The following is a 22,141-nucleotide window of genomic DNA, read 5'->3' as shown; positions in this document are numbered from 1 at the left end:
CCAAAGTGAGAAGGCCTTGATATAAACTACTCTAATCCACCTCCAAAATATGTATGTTATTAAAATTTCAGAGAGTGGGGAAATATCTCTTTTAAGAGAAATCTTTGAAAAAGAGGATGTATTAATTTAATTTTGATAGTAAATTGTCATTGATTTATTAAAAAAATTTGTCAGTATAGAGAATTCAGCCAACTTGATAGATCCTTCTGTGTTCTTACAATAATTACTGGTGCTAAATTATGTACATAGGAGAGGTATTGATTATTTCATATATATTAATATAACTAATGGCCAATCCAAGCATTATCCCCCCAATAAGACAGAACATGTTTCTGCACAAATTATAAGTGTAATTATAAGTAATGATTAAATTTTTCAATTTAAAAATTCCATGGAACTTAAAGGCATATTTACATAATATGATGATATTCCCCATCACATGCACTGTATATATTCGAAGGAAATCATATTTGTCTTTATCTTGTCTTGAAAGTGAAGTCGCTCAGTCATGTCCAACTCTTTGCGACCCCGTTGACTGTAGCCCTCCAGGCTCCTCTGTCCATGGGATTCTTCAGGCAAGAATACTGGAGTGGGTTGCCATTTCCTTCTCCATATCAGCTTTTGCAGAAGCATTGTTGAAATAGCTGGGTTTAAAAGAATGAAAAACCTGCCTTACAAACCATAACTACAACTTGTTACAATTATGTGAGGTATTTTAACAAGAAAATAGGTATTCTTTAATCCTAACCATATTCTCACTAATAAATAACCCTTAACATTGTCTTTTGAATTCTGAAAGTTACTTAAAGTGTATTATTTAGTTGCATTTTATCGGTTGAAATACGTATTTTGAGTTACATAACTACTAAATGACGAGTTGCCACAATTACTGTAATTGCCATTGAGAAATAGGGGCAAAGAGACATACTTGCAACCGAAATAGCTTCATGCACAGTAGATGTGTTAGTCATCTACTGTTATGTAAGAAATGCCCAGAAACCTGCAATTTTTGCAAAACTTCCCTGGTTTGCTTTCAGGTGTGAAGCTCAGAAATTCAGTCCTGGGAGACGGGGCTTTTTCTCTGAGTTTTTACAAGACGAAAACCAAGGCATCAGACTGATCCCATTTCCTTTCTGGAGAATAGTAGAGACACTACCTTGGATTCATCCAGGTCTATTGAGGCTTCAGGATGGAGCCCCCTCTTATTCAGTACCCCTCAGCTGCTCACGTCCTGAGCACCTGAGCTTGCAATCTCTTCTCTTTCCAAGGCTGGCAGCACAGAACTCCCCCTACAGTCTCTTTCATACTTTGAATTTCTTAAGATCAGGAAGCGCCCAGATTCTGTGTAGGGCTTTTCCTATTTAGGTTCAGCTCCCCCTGTAAGCTAATTTCTGATCAATTCGGAGTTAACTGATCTGATCATGGGAGAAATGCTCCGTCCTTTTCAGTTTCTAGTTGAAATCAAGGCAGGGGCTCATGCACACATGTCGGACACAGGGCGGTGGGGGAATCACCTTAGTGTCTGCCTTCCAGAGCGAGAAGCGAGGTCATTGGTGTGAAATCATGGGCAGAGCGAATGAAGTTTAAATACTGAAGAGGCAGTTGGGCACTAGAAGTCCATTCCATTGGTTAAAAGGGAATTAAGATTAGTAGATACCCAGAACTGTGTTTAAAGAGATAAACAACAAGGGCCTACGCTATAGCACAGGGAGCCGTATTCTATATCTGGTAATTACCCACAGGGGAAAAGAATCGGGAAAAGAATATATAACTGAATCACTGTGCTATATACCTGAAACTAGAAACTAACACAATACTGTAAATCAATTATATTGCAATTAAAAAAAGAGAGAGAGAATTAGGGTTTGGAAGTGAAAGGATCAAAGAGGAAAAGGCAGAAAACAATAATAGAAAGAAAAAAAGAAGAGAGAAGAAAAATGTAATTTAGTGTAGAATGTCATATGACCTAAAAGGCCTCAGACAAATCTGTATTGCAAAGTTTGATGAAACATATCTAAGGAGTCAATAAAATGAGGAATGTTTCATATTTCCACAAGCAGCTATATGTATGTTCAGCCTGGAAATTGGACAAGGACAAATAAAGGGAAAATGGTGCTTATAAAGTAATGATACGCTTCTCTCTGTATAATACCACAAATACAAAATTCAGTCTCATGAAGCATATCTCTTAGGTATGACCGCGATTAAGGTATTGGTATAGTTTAAAATTACTGTCCTGATATTATGAGTATATCAAAGTTGAACAAAAAAGTGTCAGGTATGTGCCATGCACATTACTTTGTGTTCACGGTCCAGTTCAAGCCTTTTAACTTGTTTTAGAAATTGAATTAAAGATTGTTTTAAAGGTTTTGTGTTTTTGTGATTTTTGTTTTGTTTTTGTTTTGTTTTGTGTTTTTGTTTTGTATTGTTTTGTTTTTACTGAGATTTAGCAGACTTAATGGATTGGATCTTCATGACCTGAAAGGGCACATATCTTACTTCTTAGATTTTGTTTTTGTAGATAAACAGCTGCTCATTTCCCAAATATCAGTCATGTGTTTCCCCTCAATATCAACTCTTAAATGGGTGGACATAAGAACAATTTTGTCTCTGAGCACTTGTGTATAAAATAGATAACCAACAAGGAGACCTATTATATAGCAGAGGGAACTGTATTCAATATTTTATAATAAAAAGGAATCTGAAAAATATATATATATACATACATCTATAGCAGAATCACTTTGTTATACATCTGTAACTTTGTAAATCAACTATTTCAACTTGTCTTAACAATACTGATTTTCCTTACCCCTCATTTCTCCCCAACAGTCTAATCAGAAGTAAGAGATATTATTAACAATGTATTTTGGCATTTCATGATGTAAAATGTTGCCATGCGTAATAAACTTGGAAAGTATTTTATACTGTATTCGCCTCTTAGAAATTTGAAACTTATTTTAGCCTTGTAAAGTCACTGAGAAGCCTTGCAACATTTCTTATAATTTCTTATCTTTGTAGACTGCTGATAATTCCCATACAAGATATTGACACGACTGCTTTGACCTCATTTCTTTTTTCAAGGTCATTTAAGGGTTGAGATCATTTAGTAATTACAGTTCATGGAAGACTTTGGGCTTATATAGGATACCTCTTTTTCTGAAGTTATTTTGAAGCCCATAATTTTTGAAATCTGTTCTAAGTGTGTGTCTACGCTTCTGGTTTTCCTTTTAGGTGTACAAGATCCCCAGCATGAGAGAATTATTACTGTGTCTACTAATGGAAGTATTCACAGCCCAAGGTTTCCTCACACTTATCCAAGAAATATGGACTTGGTATGGAGACTAGTGGCAGTAGAAGAAAATGTGTGGATACAGCTCACATTTGATGAGAGATTTGGGCTTGAAGACCCAGAAGATGACATATGCAAGTAAGTTATCATACTTGAAATTCCAACAAAGTAACAACTGTTACAGTTTTTCAAGACGCTTCATTCTGAGGGTGTGATTTTTAAATGCCATCTTTTGTCCTCTTATATTTTTCTGATCACCCAAGAAATTTACATCCTTGTTTAAGCTATGTTTCCATCTTCTTCTTCTTCTGATTCAAAATAATTTGAGGTAATATATGGCACAAGAATACATATAGAGTAAAGCAATTTAAAATATAGAATAAAGTAAAAAACCAAATAAAGGAATGTAAGTTGTGCCAGGGTGACCATTAGTGCCAAAAATTTTACATTTAAGCTTCCTCATAACCAAGTCAATAAGATAAACAATAAGCTATTAAAAGAAAAAAACAGTATCCATGGATATGTATTACCCATAGCATCCAGTACCTACAGGGACACACATAGTTACACACACACACACACACACACACACACACAGACGGGCACACACGGGACTCAGAAGTTTGAATATCCTAAGAAAGAAATACAATTCTGAAAGCAGAATTAGAAATTTAGATTTGCATTATAGTTGACTAGGTAGACATTTATCATAATTCTCCTAGAAACTTTCATGAACTAAAGTCAGCTGGAGTATTTCACCCATGCAAAAGACCACCTACCGTATGTCATACAAATATTACTCTTTAAATCCTATGTGAATACACTTGTCAAGGTTGGGTGGTCTTATGGAAGATTTTTCACTTCATTGGCATTTGTATATCATGAAAATATTTTACTTGAGCTTCTTCGTGAGGGTCTTTATTTTCCCTTTGATATACAAGTTAAAAGAGAATTTTCACTTTATGGTATATTACAGATAAATATTTCAATACAGATAAAATAAACTTTATACTTTACTGTCATCACAATTTGTATCTTTAACCTTTATATATGTAGTTACTTTTTTTCAATTTCTTCTTTCTGTGGATAGCATTTCAGGTTATTTTTTCCTCTTCTGTCTCTAAACTTAAGCCTGGAAAACAAGAAGTTATTCTAGCTATTTTTGGAGATGGTGCTATTCAACCCTTCATTTTATAGATAAGCAAATGGGTTAGAGAAATAAAATAGCGACCCTGCATCTCATTCATAGTTTATAACTCAACACATGCTAAGATCCATTTTCCTAACAATCACAGAGGTGGTTTTCACCATTCACTTCTGCACCTCTTGCCTTCTTTTCATGTGAAGTATTACATGATGTTGTAGAAATTGCAGAGTTTAAGATCTGGCCCTCTCTGCAAAGTAGCAAGTTAACCTACAGCAGTCTCATGGACTCTGACCACAGACAGCAGACTCGAGGTTCCCAGACCAAGGGTGGGTGACGGTAGTGGTAGGAGTTCCATTCCCACAGGTCAGTGCCAGGAGGGCCATGTTATACCTGGGGGCCTGGCAGAGTGTGTGAGCGGAGAGGTGACGTTGTGTGTGTGTGTGTGTGTGTGTGTGTGTGTGTATGCGTGTGTGTATGATGCATGTTAGTAGTTAGATCATAAAAATACACTTGTCCAGAATGCCCTCATAGCCTGTGACTCAGTTTCCCTCAGTATGAGACTTAAGAAAAGTTAAGAAAGCTGAGCACAGAAGAATTGATGCTTTTGAACTGTGGTGTTGGATAAGGCTCTTGAGAGTCCCTTGGACTGCAAGGAGATCCAACCAGTTCATCCTAAAGAAGGTCAGTCCTGGATGTTCATTGGAAGGGCTGATGTTGAAGCTGAAACTCCAATACTTTGGCCACCTGATGTGAAGAGCTGACTCATTGGAAAAGACCCTGATGCTGGGAGGGATTGAGGGCAGGAGGAGAAGGGGACAACAGAGGATGAGATGGTTGGATGGCATTCCCGACTCGATGGACATGAGTTTGAGTAAACTCTGGGAGTTGGTGATGGACAGGGAAGCCTGGCATGCTGCAGTTCATGGGGTCACAAAGAGTCAGACACGACTGAGCGACTGAACTGAACTGAACTGAACTCTACGAATAGTTCTGAAATCCTTTCCCTTTGTACCTTCTTGATGTACCTTCTTATTATTCTTGCAGACATAAATCATTTTCCTAATTTTGTAAACCTGATTTCTCAATTTTTAAAATAATTTTATCATGTGTATGTATCTCCCTATATATTATCCTATAAATTTAAATTTATTTTTATCTGTTTTGAAGTATCTATCAATGTGTTTATACTATGTGTTTACTTTTATGACGATGTGCATGTGAAAACAGCAGAACTCAGCAATATAAGGTTTTTCAAGTTCATGTGGACTCAGAGAGATTGTAACATTTGCCTTCCATGAGGTACAGTATCCATTATATAATTAGGCAGCCTTTCTTTTCTCTTCTGCTTTGATGAATGCTTGGCTTACTTCCAGCTTTTCTTGTCCAAAACTGCAAGAAATCTTTCTTGGCATTTATAGCTAACAATGGTATTACGTTCTTAAGACATTAATATTTTTAGCTTTATGAGGTAGAGTTAAATTATTTCTAAAAGTGACCAGTTTACAGTTCTACCAACAATATGTGAAATTTATTTTTCTGCATTCTCTCCAACCTTTTAAACTGGTACTCATTTAATTCTGGGTAGAAGGATACGTAGAAAATTGTACCTTAATGTAAAATTTTGTTTCTCCTTCCTACCAATGAGGTTGAAAATGTTCGTATTGTTACTGGCTGCTCAGAAATCCTTTACTGTGAAATGCCTGCTCATGACTTTTGCCCAGATTTTATTGAACTCCTTGGTTATTTAAATTTTGGTTTTCATATTTAAGTCCGTAATCCAACTGTAATTTATTTTGTCTATGCGAGGTTTTACACCAGGGCATCTGATAGTGTCCTGACACTGTGTATTTAGCAGTCACACTCTCCTCCGATGATGTGCAAAGCCAGCTAACTTGCAGGTCAGATTTTGTATCTGATGTGGTCTGTTTCTGGGTTCTCTATTCTGTTCTCTGGCTTTATTGTGTCCATCTGTGTACCAAATTGATACTCCCTTAATTACAGTAAGGTTATAGAAGCCAGATGATAGGGAACTCACTTTGTTTTCCTCCTTTTGGAGCATCCTCAGTATTTTACTTTTCACTATTTTTTTTTTACAAACAAGTTCCTTGAAATCTCCTGTTGCAATTTCATTGAAATTGTGTTGCATCTATAGATCATTCTGCAAAGAATTGACATACTTATAGAAAAGAATCTTTCTGTCGTTGAGAATTTTATGCATCTGCAGCTATCTAGGTATTGTTTTTGTCTGTACAGTTTTAAACTATTCTTTATAGAAATGTGATGCACCATTATTTAGATTTATTTCTGTGATCTCTATGTGGTTGTTCATTTGCTAAGTCATGTCCAACTTTTTGTGACCCCATGCACTGTAGCATGCCAGCCTCCTTTGTCCTCCACTGTCTCCCAGATATTGCTCAAATTCATGTCCATTGAGTTGGTGGTGCTATCTAACCATCTCATCCTCTGCTGCCCCCTTCTCCTTTTTCCTTCGATCTTTCCCAACATCAGGCACTTTTCTAATGAGTCATATCTTTGTATCAGGTAGCCAAAATATTAGAGCTTCAGCAGCAGTCCTTCCAAAGAATATTCAGGATTGATTTCCTTTAGGATTGACTGGTTTGACTTCCTTGCAGTCCAAGGGGCTCTCGAGAATCTTCTCCAGCAACACAATTCAGAAGCATCAATTCATTGGCACTCAGCCTTCTGTATGGTCCAGCTCTTACATCCGTACATGACTACTGGAAAAGCCGTCGATTTGACCAGATGGACCTTTGTTGGAAAAGTGATGTCTCTGATTTTTAATATACTGTCTAGGTTTGTCATAGCTTTCCTTCCAAAGAGCAAGCATCTTTTAATTTCATGACTGTAGTTACTGTTCCCAGTGATTTTGGAGCTGAAAAATATAAAATCTGTCATTGCTTCCACTTTTTCCCTTTCTATTTGCTATGAAGTGATGGGACAGGATGCCACAATCTTCATTTTTTGAATGTTGAGTTTTAAGCCAGATTTTTCACTCTTCTCTCCCATCCTCATCAAGAGGCCCTTTATTCCTCTTGACTTTCTACCTACCATTAGAGTGATATCATCTGCATATCTGAGGTTGTTGATATTTCTGCCAGCAATCTTGATTGCGGCTATGCTTCATCCAGCCTGACATTTAGCATAGTATACTCTGCATAGAAGTTAAATAAACAGGGTAACAATATACAGCCTTGTCGTACTCCTTCCAAATTTAGAACCAGTCAGTTGTTTCATGTCCAGTTCTAACTGTTGCTTCCTGCATACAGGTTTCTCAGGAGACAAGTAACGTGGTCTGGTATTCCCATCTCATTAAGAATTTCCACAGTTTGTTGTGATCCAGACAGTCAAAGGCTTCAGAATAGTTAATGAAGCAGAAGTAGATGTTTTGCTGGAATTCTCTTGCTTTTTCCATAATCCAGCTGAATATTGGCAATTTGATCTCTGGTTCCTCTGCCTTTTCTAAATCTGGCTTGGATGTCTAGAAGAACTTGGTTCACATACTGCTGAAGCCTAGCTTGAATGACTTTGAGCATAACTTTGCTAGCATATGAAATGAGGACAGTTGTGTCCCATAGTTTGAACATTATTTGGCATTGCCCTTCTTTGGGATTGGAATGAAAACTGACCTTTTCCAGTCCTGTGGCCACTGCTAAGTTTTCCAAATTTGCTGATATACTGAATGTAGCACTTGCACAACATCATCTTACAAGATTTGAAACAGCTCAGCTAGAGTTTCATCACCTCCAGTAGTTCTGTTCATAGTAATGCTAGCTAAGGCCCACTTGATTTCACACTCCAGGATATCTGGCTGTGTGACCCCACCATTGCAATTATCAGGGTCATAAAGACATTTTTTGTGTAGTTCTTCTGTGTATTCTTGCCACCTCTTCTTAATCTCTTCTGCTTCTTTTAGATCCTTCCTGTTTCTGTCCTTTATTTTGCCCATCTTTCCATGAAGTATTCCCTTGATATCACCAATTTTCTTGAAGAAATCTCCAGTCTTTCCCATTCTATTGTTTTCCTCGATTTCTTTGCATTGTTTGTTGAAGAAGGCCTTCTTATCTCTCTTGGCTCTTCTCTTGAACTCTGCATTCAGTTGGGTATATCTTATCCTTTCTCTTCTCTTCTCTGTTATTTTTAAAGCCTCCTCAGACAACATCTTTGCCATCTTGCATTCCTTTTTCTTTGAGATGGTTTTAATTACTGCCTGCTATACAATGTTGTGAACCTCTGTCCATGGTTCTTCAAGCGCTTTGTCTACCACATCTAATCCCCTGAATCTATTCGTCACATCCACTGTATAATCATATGGGATTTGATTTAGGTCATACCTGTATGGTCTAGTGGTTTTCCCTACTTTCTTCAATTTAAGTCTGAAAATCTTCCAATGAGAAGTTCATGATCTGATTCACGGTCAGCTCCAGGTCTTGTTTTTGCTGACTGTATAGAGCTTCTCCATCTTTGGCTGCAAAGAGCATGATAAGTCTGATTTCTGTATTGACCATCTGGTGTGTACATGTGTAGAGTTGTCTCTTGCATTGTTGGAAAAGGGTGTTTGCTATAATCAGCATTTTCTCTAGGCAAAACTCTGTTAGCCTTTGCCCTGCTTCATTTTGTACTTCAAGGCCAAACGTGCCTGTTACTCCAAGTATCTCTTGACTTCCTACTATGATTTAAAGGACATCCAGTCCCCTGTGATTTAAAGGACATCTTTTTGTTGTTGTTGTTGTTGTTGGTTCTAGGTGTTGTAGGTCTTTTAGAATCAGTCAACTTTAGCTTCTTCGGCATCAGTGGTTGGGGCATAAACTTGGATTACTGTGATGTTGAATGGTTTGCTTTGGAAACAAAACAAGATTATTCTGTCATTTTTTAAATCACTCCCAAGTACTGTATTTTGTTGACTATGAGGGCTACTCCATTTCTTCTAAAGGATTCTTGCCCACATAGTAGATATAATGGTCATCTGAATTAAATTTGTCCATTCCTGTCCATCTTAGTTCACTGATTCCTAAGATTGCGATGTTCAATCTTGCTATCTCCTGCTTGACCACATTCAATTCCCTTGTGGCTCAGCTGGTAAAGAATCCGCCTGCAATGTAGGAGACCTGGGTTCGATCCCTGGGTTGCGAAGATCCACTGGAGAAGGGAAAGGCTACCCTCTCCAATATTCTGGCCTAGAGAATTCCATGGACTGTATAGTCCATGGGGTCACACAGAGTCGGACACGACTGAGTGACTTTCACTTCACTGGACCTAATATTCCAGGTTTCTATGCAATATTGTTCTTATGGTCTTTATAGGCAGCTGCTAAAATCCCTTTTTAAAAATTACATTTCTAATTGTGTATTGCTAGTATAAAGAAATGCAATCCATTTTTTGTATTGATCTTACATCTTGCAAACTTCCTAAGATCTTTGTTTAATAATTATTCTGGAAATTAATTTAGATTTATCCAAAAAACAACATGGCTTTTGAAAAAGATTTCTTTCTTCCATTCAGTTCTTTCACACTCTCTTTTCTATTTCTTATTATGTTATTGAATGCACGAGGAGATGTCTCTGACTTCTTGAATTTATTTAAAATTTGTTTATTTATTTTTATATTTCTTTAATTTCGACTGTGCTGGTTCTTCATTGCTGTGTGTGGGCTTCCTCCAGTTGTGGTGCACGGGCCTCTCATTGCAGTGGCTTCTCTTGTTTTGAAGCCTGGGCTCTATGGCATGTGGGCTTCTGTGGTTTCAGCGCACAGGCTTAGTTGCTCTGTGGCATGTGGGATCTCCCAGACCAGGGAATCAAACCTGTGTCCCCTGCTGTGGCAGATGGACTCGTTAACCACTGTACCACAAGAGGAGCCCTGGCTTCTTGATTTTATAGTTTGCTTCTTTAAAAATAAAATTTAAAATTTGGAGTAACTTTAGATTAAAAAATTCTACAAAGATGATACAGAGAGTTTCTGTATCCCCAGGTTTCCTCTCAGTTACATCTTATGTCATCACAGCATATTTGCATACCTAAGAAGCCAACTTCATACAACACCACTAACTGAACTGCACGCTTACACAGATGGCAGCAGGTTTTTTCACTCTGGGACCTTTTTCTGGCTCAGGATCCTTTCCAGGATGATCATTGTATTCATTCCTCAGACCTTACTTAGTCTCCTCCAATCTGTGAGTTTTTCTTTTTTTGTCTTTCATGACCTTGACAGTTTTGAAGAGTAGTGGTCAGGTATTTTGTAAGAGTCCTCGATTTAGGCTCTCTGGATGTTTCCTTATGAAGATGCTGAGGTCATGGGTTTGGAGGAAGGGTTCCAAGGAAATGTGATGCTCTTCTGTTGTCGCCTCAGGTGCCTCCTACCAGCATCATCACTGATGCTGTTCATAGTGATCACTTAGGTCAGGCAGGCTTATCCCCTGGTGAGAAAATGCATTTCCCTTTTATATGCTAGTATTTGGTCATGTATGGATATGAGAGTTGGACTGTGAAGAAAGCTGAGCACCGAAAAATTGATGCTTTTGAACTGTGGTGTTGGAGAAGACTCTTGAGAGTCCTTTGGACTGCAAGGAGTTCCAACCAGTCCATCCTAAAGGAGATCAGTCCTGTGTGTTCATTGGAAGGACTGATGCTGAAGCTGAAACTCCAGTGCTTTGGCCACCTCATGTGAAGAGTTGACTCATTGGAAACGACCCTGATGCTGGGAGGGGTTGGGGGCAGGAGGAGAAGGGGACGAGAGAGGATGAGAAGGTTGGATGGCATCACCGACTCGATGGACATGAATTGAGTAAACTCTGGGAGTTGGTGATGAACAGGGAGGCCTGGCGTGCTGCGATTCATGGGGTCGCAGAGTCGGACACGACTGAGCGACACGACTGGCTGAACTGACTAAGACCAGCCCATGTTCCAGCAGACAGTGATTGTTACACATCCTGGAGAGGGGAATATATACATATATTATTTGGAATTCTTCAGTAAAGGAAAATTATGCCTTTTCCTTCCCTTCCTTCTTTCCTTCCTTTTTCTCTTTATTTCTTCAATCATTTTTATCAGTATAGACTCACAGAGATTTATTTTATGCCATGTGTTATAAGCCAGAGTCTATTTTTATTTACTTTATTGTTGAAATTGTTTCATATTTGGCCCCTGAAAGTAGAACTTTTGTTGTTACACATCAAAATTGAGTGTCATATTGATGAAATTTTCTTATATTATTTGAAGTATTTTGTTATTGTTGTTTCTTACCTTTCTAAAAGGCATTTCTCCCTTGAGAAACGTTTTTTATTCTTTTAATGCAACTTTCAAAAATAAGTTCCAGACATAATGACGTTTTATACTTCACCATGTGTCACCTAAAAACTAGGGTATTTCCTGTGTGTTTTCAAAACCAGTGTCACATACAAAAAATGTAGCATTAATATAAAACTATTACCCAATGCATAGTTGATTTTCCATTGTTTCCTATGATCCCAAAATGTTATCACTTCTCTATATTCTTTTTCTCTTATCATGTTATGACTCAACAATCAATCAGTGATTCTGGTTGGTTATCAGCAATCTTGGTTTTCATGACATTGATATTTGTGAACAATCCAGCCCATTTGTTCTGTGGAATGTCTCTCAATTTCATGTCTGTGTGTGTCTTCATAATTAAGTCCTGCTGAAAGATCCTGGCCAGAATGTTCTATAGGTGACATTCTGTAGAGTGCTTCTGACTGTTCACACTGCTCGCTTATTGCATATCCACAACATGATTTTGCTTTCTCAGTCCTATGTTTCCTACATCTTGCCAAGTTTGATAATGTGGTATTTTTATTTTTGTCCATTTGAGGATGTTTTATAACATCCATCATTTTCTTCTTTTAAACTATAGATCATATAGAACTATATCGTTCATTTTTCATGTTAAGTGCATGAGGCTTTTTTAATGTATTTTTTATTGTAGATTTCTAAATTAATTGTGTTTTGGATAAAGAGTATGGCCCATCTGTCCATGATTATTTGAAATTTAAGACTTGACTTCCCTGACATGAGGTTTTTTAAGTTTCCAAATGTACTATTCTTCCATTGTGGGTACAACACTGCATGTTATGTACGTTACATCAATTTTGGCAGTTGTGCTGATCACAACATCTGTATCTTTCCTGATTTTGGTTTGTTTGTTTGTTTTTTTTTCTGATGTAACAATTCCCAAGAGATACATGTCAAATTCCCCTAGTAGAGAATAAAAATATTTGTCAGTTTCATCTTGTAGAGCATCCACTTTTGTTTTTATATGTTTTTAAATTGTCCCAGTTGGCACATGAAGGCTCAGCTACCTGACCTTGTTTAATCTTTTTTAATGTCTTGTTTTGACTTCAGAATCTGTTGTGCCTAATATTGATATAACTGCATCAGGTAATCATGGTGGTTATTTGCATGACACTCTTTCCATTCTTCTACTTGGAGTTTTCCTGTGCCTTTGTGCACACGCGCGCATGTGTGTGTGTGTGACTTTTGTTTGTCTCTTGTGAGAGGAACATAAGCAACTTTAAAAAGAAAAATTCAGTTAAAAAGCTTTATATTTGGGATTAACATATATACACTACCATGTATAAAATAGATAACTAATGAGAACCTAATACTCAGTGCTCTGTGGAGACCTAATTGGGAAAGAAACTCCAAAAAGAGGGGCTGTATAAACATATGTATAGCTGATTCACTTTACTATACAGCAGAAACCAGACTACAACATTGTGAAGCTACTTGACTCCAGTTTTACAAAAAGAATGTTAACACAGAATGGCTTGTCTGATATAAAAATCTCATCATGAGCATATTTAAGAAAACCTTTGTATTATTATCGCTTAGGTACTTAATTTAGCACATGGGTTCTGATTATTCATACTTTAGATTCAGTGCTGCTGTTTATTCTGTGCGTTCCATTTACCCTCATGTTGCTGTTTCTCCCTTTCCTCTTTTGCATTCATTTAGTTTGTCTTCTCATCCCATTTTTCTTTTCTACTGTCAATAATTTACGCTAGAAGTGTGCACCAAGTTCCACTCTGAAATGGCTACCTTAGAAATGCATATGGAACTCCATATGGAAGGCTAGCTCATGTTTACCTGACTTCCTCAAACAGAAAATTACCTGAGAACATTTGAACTGCCCTGGAACGCTGGCTCCCTGCCCTCAGCTTAGTTACTAAGCTAGTAACACAGAACCACTCCTGTTACTCAGCATAGTGACAGGGATGATCACCTTGATAGCTCCAGCCGGGTCTGGGGAGGAAACTCAAAACCAGACTTTGCTGAGGATTTGAAGTTTGGTTTAGAATGGATTTATCTGCCTTAGAATGGATTAAGAGTCGGGTAAGAATCAGGACATAATAGTTCAAAATTGATGGAAGCAAGGCAGGGATTTTTAGGCTTGAGTTCCACAGTGCTAGATAGTAACTGCGAATGCTTTCAGTTGAAGGAGTTACTGGTTCTTTGGGGGAAGTTCTTGTGATGAACAGTAAAGTTATTTACCTTGGAAATAATGAAGACCATAAAATAGTGACACCTTCTTTCTGTAACCACTTAGCTGGGTGGTTTCATCCTTATTGTCCACTCCTGATTGGTATGTGTTTGTTCCTGAGAATATTAGTTTTGTATTTTTTAAAGTCATAAGTAAAACATTTGTTATTGTTATTTGATGTAATTAATAATTCTTTTAGCTATTCTATGTGCTTACCTTTGGCGCCAGTAATTGCTTCTTGAATTTCAGAATTTTGGTGGTAGGATTATTTTGCTTATTTAAGAATTGCCTTTTTAAAAGTCTCTTAAGTGAAGTTGGTAGCAAATATTCAGGTCTTATGTATTTGAAAATTCCTCTATTTCACCTTCATTCTTGGAAGTCGGTCAGACAGGATATAGGATTTTTGGTTGTGTGCTTATGTTTTCTCAACAATGTGAAGATGCCACCCACTGTCTATGGCTGTTGAGAAGTTATCCATCAGGTTAATTGTTGACATATAGCTGTAGTCTGCCCTCAAGGGGTAGATTTTTCAGAGTGACAGGAAAGGATGGAGCAAGGGTCCAGCCCAACTTGGGTCCTGGACTACTTGTGACCCATTAACCTCCCACCACAGCCACCCATTGCCCTTGCACATAGGCTCAGCAGATGCCTACAGGGCCCAGAGTGTATTCACCTCACCGAACTCTTGGTTTCCTTTCTTGTTTGTACTTCAGAGAATTTTATTTTCTTGATGGTTCAGTACTGCTTGAAAAACAATGGTTTTCTTTTGATCATTTCTTCAACAGTTTTTGTTGTAACATACCAAGAGGAGTTTCTCTGCCTGACTTTGTCCACCACAGAGCTGGAAGTTGCACTGTTTCCAGCAAAACCAAGTCCCTCCTAATAAGACATAGTATTCTCAGGCTCAAGTTCAAAGTTGAATTTTTTAAAATGGCCAGGTGGACTCTTCTCCATGACAGGACTGGAGAACTAACATATAGATGTGTCCTGGATAAAATGCACCTCCAGAATTTAAACTGCCCCAGTGTCAATGTTCTCTCAAGTCTGGATCATAGGAGAAGCCAGAAAATATGATTCACTGTTTTAGTGGCATCTTTAAAACAGGGTAGTAGGATGAGATGTGTGACTTTTACCCCCATGACCTACCTGGCTTCTCAAATCGTCTTTTATGTAAAAAAGAGAGAGAGACAGAGGGAGTTGTGTTTTTATGCTACTGAGGGTTGGCATTACTACTGAGAACAAAGCAAGTCAGAGGCAAGTTAGGTTTTCTTGATTTTTCTAGCCTGAGAAGATGTACAGGCAACATGGTGGAGGGTACTGGTGTGGAATGAGAGTGGAGGGGTGGTGTGTGTGTGTGCGTGCACGTGTACACACTTGGTGTAAAAAGTGCCAAAATATGTCTTGTCTTTCACTATTGTCTGTGCGTGTGTGGTTCTTAGGTGAGTGACACATGGTATCCTTAAGAAGGAACTCTTTTAGTGGAAAAGTCTTAAAATTTTTTTTTTGTTTGTTAATCTGATGTAAACAATTTTTACAGATTGGGGGTACATTATATTTTACAAAGAGAAAGACCATAAGGGACAGAGTGTGGAAGAGAATGGGGTGCCCAACAGTGCCTCTGTATAACTGAATCATTTTGCTGTATAGCAGAAATTAGCACAACATTATCAGTCAACTGCAATTCAGTTTAAAAAAATAGTGGCTCTTTTCCACTAAAACAGCTGAATTTCTTTGGGAAGAAATGCTATCATCCAAAAAAAAAAAAACAAAGAAATGCTATCATCCAGTGTGGGAAAATGTGAATGATAAAAATGCTAAATCTACTAAATGAACACATTTTTTAATATTTAGAATTTAAGATGATCAAAATTGTTAGTTTCTTTTAAAATGAAAAAAAATATTTTGGACATTTTCCTTACTTCCTGCTGTTCATAGTAGAATTGATGTGGCATTTTGATTTGCTCATCTATTTACTGTCAATCCAGTAGGCACTTGCTGAGCCCTGTGGAAGGTGTGTGTGGGGGGTTGTGGGGCAGAGGTGAAGAGGAGGTAACTTGTGTCCTCAAGTAGCTCATAATCTGTTTAGACACAGACAAGTAAACAGACAATTAAAATGAAATGCCACCAGTCTCGGAAGATGGGAAATATAGAGCACAGTTATGACTATAACTGATTGTGTTTAGATTGCTTTGTTGACCATCTTCTAATTCAGACTATGGCTGTGTACTTTACTAGCCACAGTCTATAAATAATTATTATTAATTTGTTATGGAGAAATTGGGTGCACAAATTAAGCCTCCCATGCAGACCTCGAAAACTCATTTTTTTCAGAATTATTTTTTAATATTTCCCCATAGTAGATGTAACTTTGAAGCATATGATAGATTTCTTACATTAATTTTACAATGACAGTGCAAGCTCTAGGTGATAAAATTTTAAGGAAAAAAGGTATTTTGTGAAAAGGAATAAAGTTATCTCTTAGTTTCGTTGCCATACAACTGAAATAAAGGAAAACAATACATTTAGCCATTCATGACCTTGGAAACCCATCAATGTGTGTCCTAAGAATTTAGTTTTCAAGCAGAATATTTTCGTGAGCCCCTTAAAATGGTGAAGGAAAGGAAAAAGCATTAGTCAATATTTGGCGTAAATGACCTGTGATTTTAGCCCTGAGACATCCAAAGGCACCCCATGAAATCAGTTGCATACATACCTAATTCCCTACCTCAACCACTGGCGAGGGGTAAGGGACCCAGGTTTGCTTGGAGCATTTATTATCTGTCCCTGAGACTTTCCTGAAGGTCTGTCTGTGCCAGTCATGTGCAGTCTGGTTGCCTACACTGGTCACTGCTATTTGGGGCAAACAGGGCAGGTTCACTGGAGGAGACCACAAGGGCAAATGTAGGGTCTCCTGCAGCACCTGTCATGACTAGAAAGTGATGAGTTACCATCCAGAAGGACTGGAATACAGTGTGTGTCCAGCCTAAAAAACAGCTAAAACATCACTAGCTGACCAGGACTTAGTGGGTACTCAGTAAGAGCTGGTTAAAATTAGAAGAATTTTAAAGAGAAATGAGTCCTCCAGACAGATTTAGACCGGTAAAAGTGGGGAATAATCTGCCCGTGATGAGATGCCCTGGAGATGAGGCAGGGATGTGACTGTCCTGGTGGCAGGGTCCACCTGTGAACCCCCAGCCAATGGATTTGGACCCCCTTCTCTTGCTCTCAGAAGCTGAGGGTTTTGCTGCAGAACAGAGCGTGGACCAGTCTATAGTTAAGGAAGTGAATATGGCCAAAGCCGTGCAAAATAGGTTGGAGGAGACTTTAATAAAGGCACTTAGAACAGTTGAAGAAATTGTGTTATTTTCAAACACAAAGTTCTCTTGTTGAGATTTCCTCAGACCTACTCTTGGCTCACTATTTTCTGCGTGGTCTTATCACAGAAAGCACATTTCTCTCTTCCCACCCCTCCTTCCTTGTGAAAGCTCCATGTGAGTGGAGGGGTGGGGAGAGGGGGAGTATGCTCACACATGTGAGTGCAAAGAAAGACAAATACCATGTGATATTGCTTATATGCTTTATTTTTTTAAAGAGCTACAAATGAACTTATTTATAAAATGGAAATAGAGCCACAGATATAGAAAACAAACCTATGGTTACTAGAGGGGAAAGGGGGGGAAGGATAAACTGGGAGACTGGGATTGACATTTGCGTACTACTATATATGAAATAGCCAATAAGAACCTACTGGATAGCACTAGGAACTCTATTCAATGCTCTATAATGACCTACATGGGAAAAGAATCAGAAAAAGAGTGGATATATGTATATGCGTCATTGATTCACTTTGCTGTATGCTTGAAACTAACATAACATTGTAAATCAACTACATGCCAATATTTTTTTTTTAAAGGAACTCTACCCTGGGATCAATGCTTTTTATTTCAAAGCTACATTCCCCTTTGCCCCAGGGACGCAAGTCTGGGAGGAACCAAACAACCAATTTCAGAATTGCTGACAATAGACAGTGAAAGTGTTAGTTGCTCAGGGGTGTCTGATTCTGTGCAACCCCATGGACTGTAGCCCACCAGGCTCTTCTATCCATGGAATTCTCCAGGCCAGAATACTGGAGTGGGTAGCCATTCCCTTCTGCAGGGGATCTTCCCGACCCAGAGACTCAAACCCAAGTCTCCTGCATTGCAGGGAGACTCTTTACTGTCCGAGCCGCCAGAGAATCCTGACAATAAAAATATTTATATTAAACACAAACCATGGAATCATCTAGGATGTTGAATGGCCTCTCTGTTATAGAAAAGAGATGACCTTCCTCACTCTTCATTGGGAAAAGTCAGGTTTCCAGGGCCTCCGAGAAGAGCCAAGGATACATACCAGTGTTTCATAAAGTCTGGGAATAATACTATAATTCTGCTACAGGAGTGCCAGGACAGAATAAATTTCCCTAATAGGTAATAACATCAATTGAAAGATAGTGGGATTCATACCAAAAGAGTAACTTTTAAGATTATTTAATTTCAAGTAACCACAAGTAATTAGCTGGTAGCCAATTGAAAAAGAAATGTTTGGATCTGTTCTTGAATATTTCAGGAGTGAGCTTCATCCAGGTTTTGAATGATGCCACCAACTCTGTCTCTTTCTCTGCCTCCATGGACTTGCTTCAATCTCAATTGGTTTTCATGAAATCTCTGAGCAAATGAGGAAAGCGCCAAGATGTTAGCACTTCTAATCTTTAAATGAGACTGGAACTTTTCCTGCAAAAGTTTTTGGAATGTTTTTCTTTTAATTTTATTGAAGTTTAGTTGATTTACAGTGTTGCATTAATTTCTGCTGTATGGCAAAGTGATTCAGTTATATGTTGGTATACATTCTTTTTCATGTTCCTTTCTGTTAGAGTTTATCACAGGATATTGAATGTATTGATAGTTCTCTGTCCTATACAGTAGGACCTTGTTGTTTATCCATTCTATATGTTATAGTTTGCATTTGCTAATCCCAGGACTCCATTCCATCTTCTCCCCCACCCTCCTCCGCCTTGGGAATCACACCCCTCTTTGGAAAAGTTTTGATTGGGCTGGTTTGAACCAAGTATCTGTCCCTGGACCAGTTGCTCTAGGGGGACCCAGGAGCAGGTATTGCACTTCCCAGTTGGCTCAAACGGTAGAGAATCCACCTGGAATGTAGGAGAGCCAGGTTTGATCCCCAGGCGGGGAAGATTCCCTGGAGAAGGGAATGCCTACCCACTCCAGTATTCTTGACTGGAGAGTTCCATGGACAAAGAAGCCTGGTGGGCTCCAGTCCATGGGGTCAAGAGTCGGACATGACTGAGTGACTAGCACTTTCACTCCACTTCAGGAAAAGGTGTTACTGTGCTTGCAAGATTTGGGTTACTTGCCCATCCTGAAATTAAGTGATGATTTGTATTGCTGGAGAAATGGTTCCTGAAAGCGAAACTTTCTTTTTATTCATCAGAAAGTGCTGATGGTGCAAAAATAACCATCTCCTCTCTTGGTGTTAAGACCCAAAAGGAGTTAAGTGCAACTTTCAAATGTTCACTTATAGTTTTCCTTACCTGCACTTCTGGCCGCAGAATGAAGCTTTCTTTAGAGTGAAGACTTTGCCTGTGCCCTTTCGAGCCACTCTTCTGAGTATAGTGAGCTCAGTGGCATAATTTATAGTTTCGTCATCCTTTGACCTCTGTAGCAATTACTTTTGTAACTTAGAAAAAAGTCATCATTTCCAAGAGGGCTGAAAATGAAGGGTGGGGATGTGACCAAGTCTGAGATCAAGGGACTCTGCCCTTGGCTAATGAGATGTTTTGATTTTATGTTTTGAAATGTTCAAAATCAACATTCCAGCAGAGGAAGAATGGATCCTGTAGCTCCCAGAACCATGTCAACTCACCCAGTGCTGCGTCTCCAGCCCTCTATATCTGTTCCCTGTCTTACCTCGCCACCCGACTCCCAGCACCTCCCTCCCTTGCCTGCGTTCCTTCTCCCACCTTCCCTGTTGATTGCCCAGCTCTGACTTTCCTCCGTTTATTCTGGAAGGTTCTGAGAGTCTGCACTCCATGAGAATTTGGGGGATATCTGAGCGCCCTGCTCTGGGCCTAGTCTTTATTTTCAGCTCCTGTTGTGTCTTCCCTCAGGGCAATGCTGAAGCCTCCTGCCTGTCCAACTGGCACAATGACTGACACATGGATAACTTCTGTGACCAAAGAAATACCCATATGACTAGCTAGCTATCTAGTAATCCATCTATATCATTTCACCCCCAAAAGAAAAACCAAGCAAGAGCAATACAGCACCAATCATTAATAATAAAAGATTTCTACGTGGACAAGTCTTAGATACTCTGCACTGGTCTTTCTTTTCTTAGCATATTCAATATTTTATTGGGCTTGTTCGGTAGTTGTATCTTCAGTATTAAATTATTATTATTATTTTGCTTTATGAGCTTTCAAATGGCATGCTTTCCTCAGTTCCTTTAGCTGTGACTCTTGGGGAGCTAGACTGTGTTCCATTTAGTGGACAGCCTGCCTTCTAAAGAATTCAACCTTTAATTTCTTTTAAATATTTTTTACTGTGGTAAAAGTCACAAAATATGTAAAAAATGCTATTACATGCTATTTTGACCATATTTAGCTGTACAGTTCAGTGGCACTAATTACATTCACATTGTGTGCAGATCTCACCATCATCCATCTCTGGAATTTTTCTCCTTCCTAAACTGAAACTCTGTCCCCATTAAATACTGCACCATTTGCCCTCTCCACCGCCACCCCCCCCAATCCTTAACCTCTACCAAAGTAGTTTCAGAGTCTGTGCATTTGACTGTTCTATGTTCCTCATATAAGTGGAATCAAATTTTATTTGTCTGCACCTGATGTGAATTGGAATGCATTTTTAAGGTTAACTTAATATATGTCCTACAAATAAATTGTGCCTTCTTTTTTCCCCCTGTACTATACAGTATGCTTTCATTAATTATCTATTTTATACATAGTATCAATAGCGTAGGGCTTCCCTGGAGCCTCAGTGGTAAAGAATCTGTCTGCAGTGTAGGAGACCCAGGCTCAATCCCTGGGTTGGGAGGAAATCTGGAAAAGGAAGTAGCAATCCATTCCAGTGCTCTTGCCTGGAAGATCCCATGGACAGAGGAGCGTGGCAGTTTACAGCTCATGGGGTTCTCAAGAGTCAGACATGACTTAGCAACTAAACCACCACCACATCAATAGTGTGTGAATGTCAGTACCAATCTCCCATCCTTGCCTTTCCCCTTTGTTGTCCATACATTTGTTCTCTATGTTTCAGTCTCTATTTCTGCTCTGCAAATAGGTTCTTTACCATTTTTCTGGAACTTCCCAGGTGGCACCAATGGTAAAGAACCAGCCTGCCAATGCAGGAGATGTAAGAGACACGAGTTTGATCCTTGGGTCGGGAAGATCCCCTTGAGAAGGGCATGGCAACCCACTCCAGTGTTCCTGTCTGGAGAATTCTTTGGACAGAGGAGCCTGACAGACTAAAGTCCATAGGTTCACAAAGAGTTGGACACGACTGAAGTGACTTAGCAGGCAGGTGCCATTTTTCTAGATTCCACACATATTTTCTGACTTACTTCACTCTGTGTAATAGTCTCAGGTCCATCCACATCTCTACAAATGGCACAATATCATTTCTTTTTATGGCTAAGTAATATTCCAGTGTATATATGTACCACATCTTAAAGAAGTCAGTCTTTACTGTTGGACTCTGTGAGCGAAGGCAAGGGTGGGATGATTTGAGAGAATAGCATTGAAACATGGGTATTTTATCATATGTGAAATAGATCACCAGTCCAGGTTCAATGCATGAGGCAGGGTGCTCAGGGCTGGTGCACTGGGATGACCCTGAGGGATGGGATGGGGAGGGAGGTGGGAGGGAGGGTCAGGATGGGGAACACATGTACACCCATGGCTGATTCATGTCAATGTATGGCAAAAACAACCACAATATTGTAAAGTAATTAGCCTCCAATTAAAATTTTTTTTTAATTTTTTAAAAAAGAAGTCAGTCTTTAAAAAGGCCACCTCCTCTGCTTTTGTAGGACAGAGATACAAAGTCTGACTTTGAATTAGCTGACTGAGGATTTATTTCTGATTGATGGATGGAATTGCTTCTAAGTATTATTTGATTTCT

The 22,141-nt window shown here is 38.7% G+C and overlaps 1 protein-coding gene across 3 annotated transcripts in view; it reads left to right on the top strand.

Moving 5' to 3' along the window:
• The window catches only part of PDGFC (platelet derived growth factor C), a 242,254-nt gene that overhangs the window by 137,214 nt on the left and 82,899 nt on the right, over positions 1 to 22,141 (top strand). For all 3 annotated transcript variants that reach the window (XM_061142249.1, XM_061142248.1, XM_061142250.1), the window contains one exon: positions 3,235 to 3,430. In XM_061142249.1, coding sequence (XP_060998232.1) covers positions 3,235 to 3,430 — 196 coding nt within the window. The remainder of the gene's footprint in view (positions 1 to 3,234; positions 3,431 to 22,141) is intronic.

Source organism: Dama dama, chromosome 5 (genome assembly GCF_033118175.1).
Source record: "Dama dama isolate Ldn47 chromosome 5, ASM3311817v1, whole genome shotgun sequence".
In the NCBI taxonomy this organism is placed as follows: Eukaryota; Metazoa; Chordata; class Mammalia; order Artiodactyla; family Cervidae; genus Dama; species Dama dama.
The sequence above is the reverse complement of the archived record's forward strand: the minus strand, read 5'-3'. Positions and strand labels throughout refer to the sequence as shown.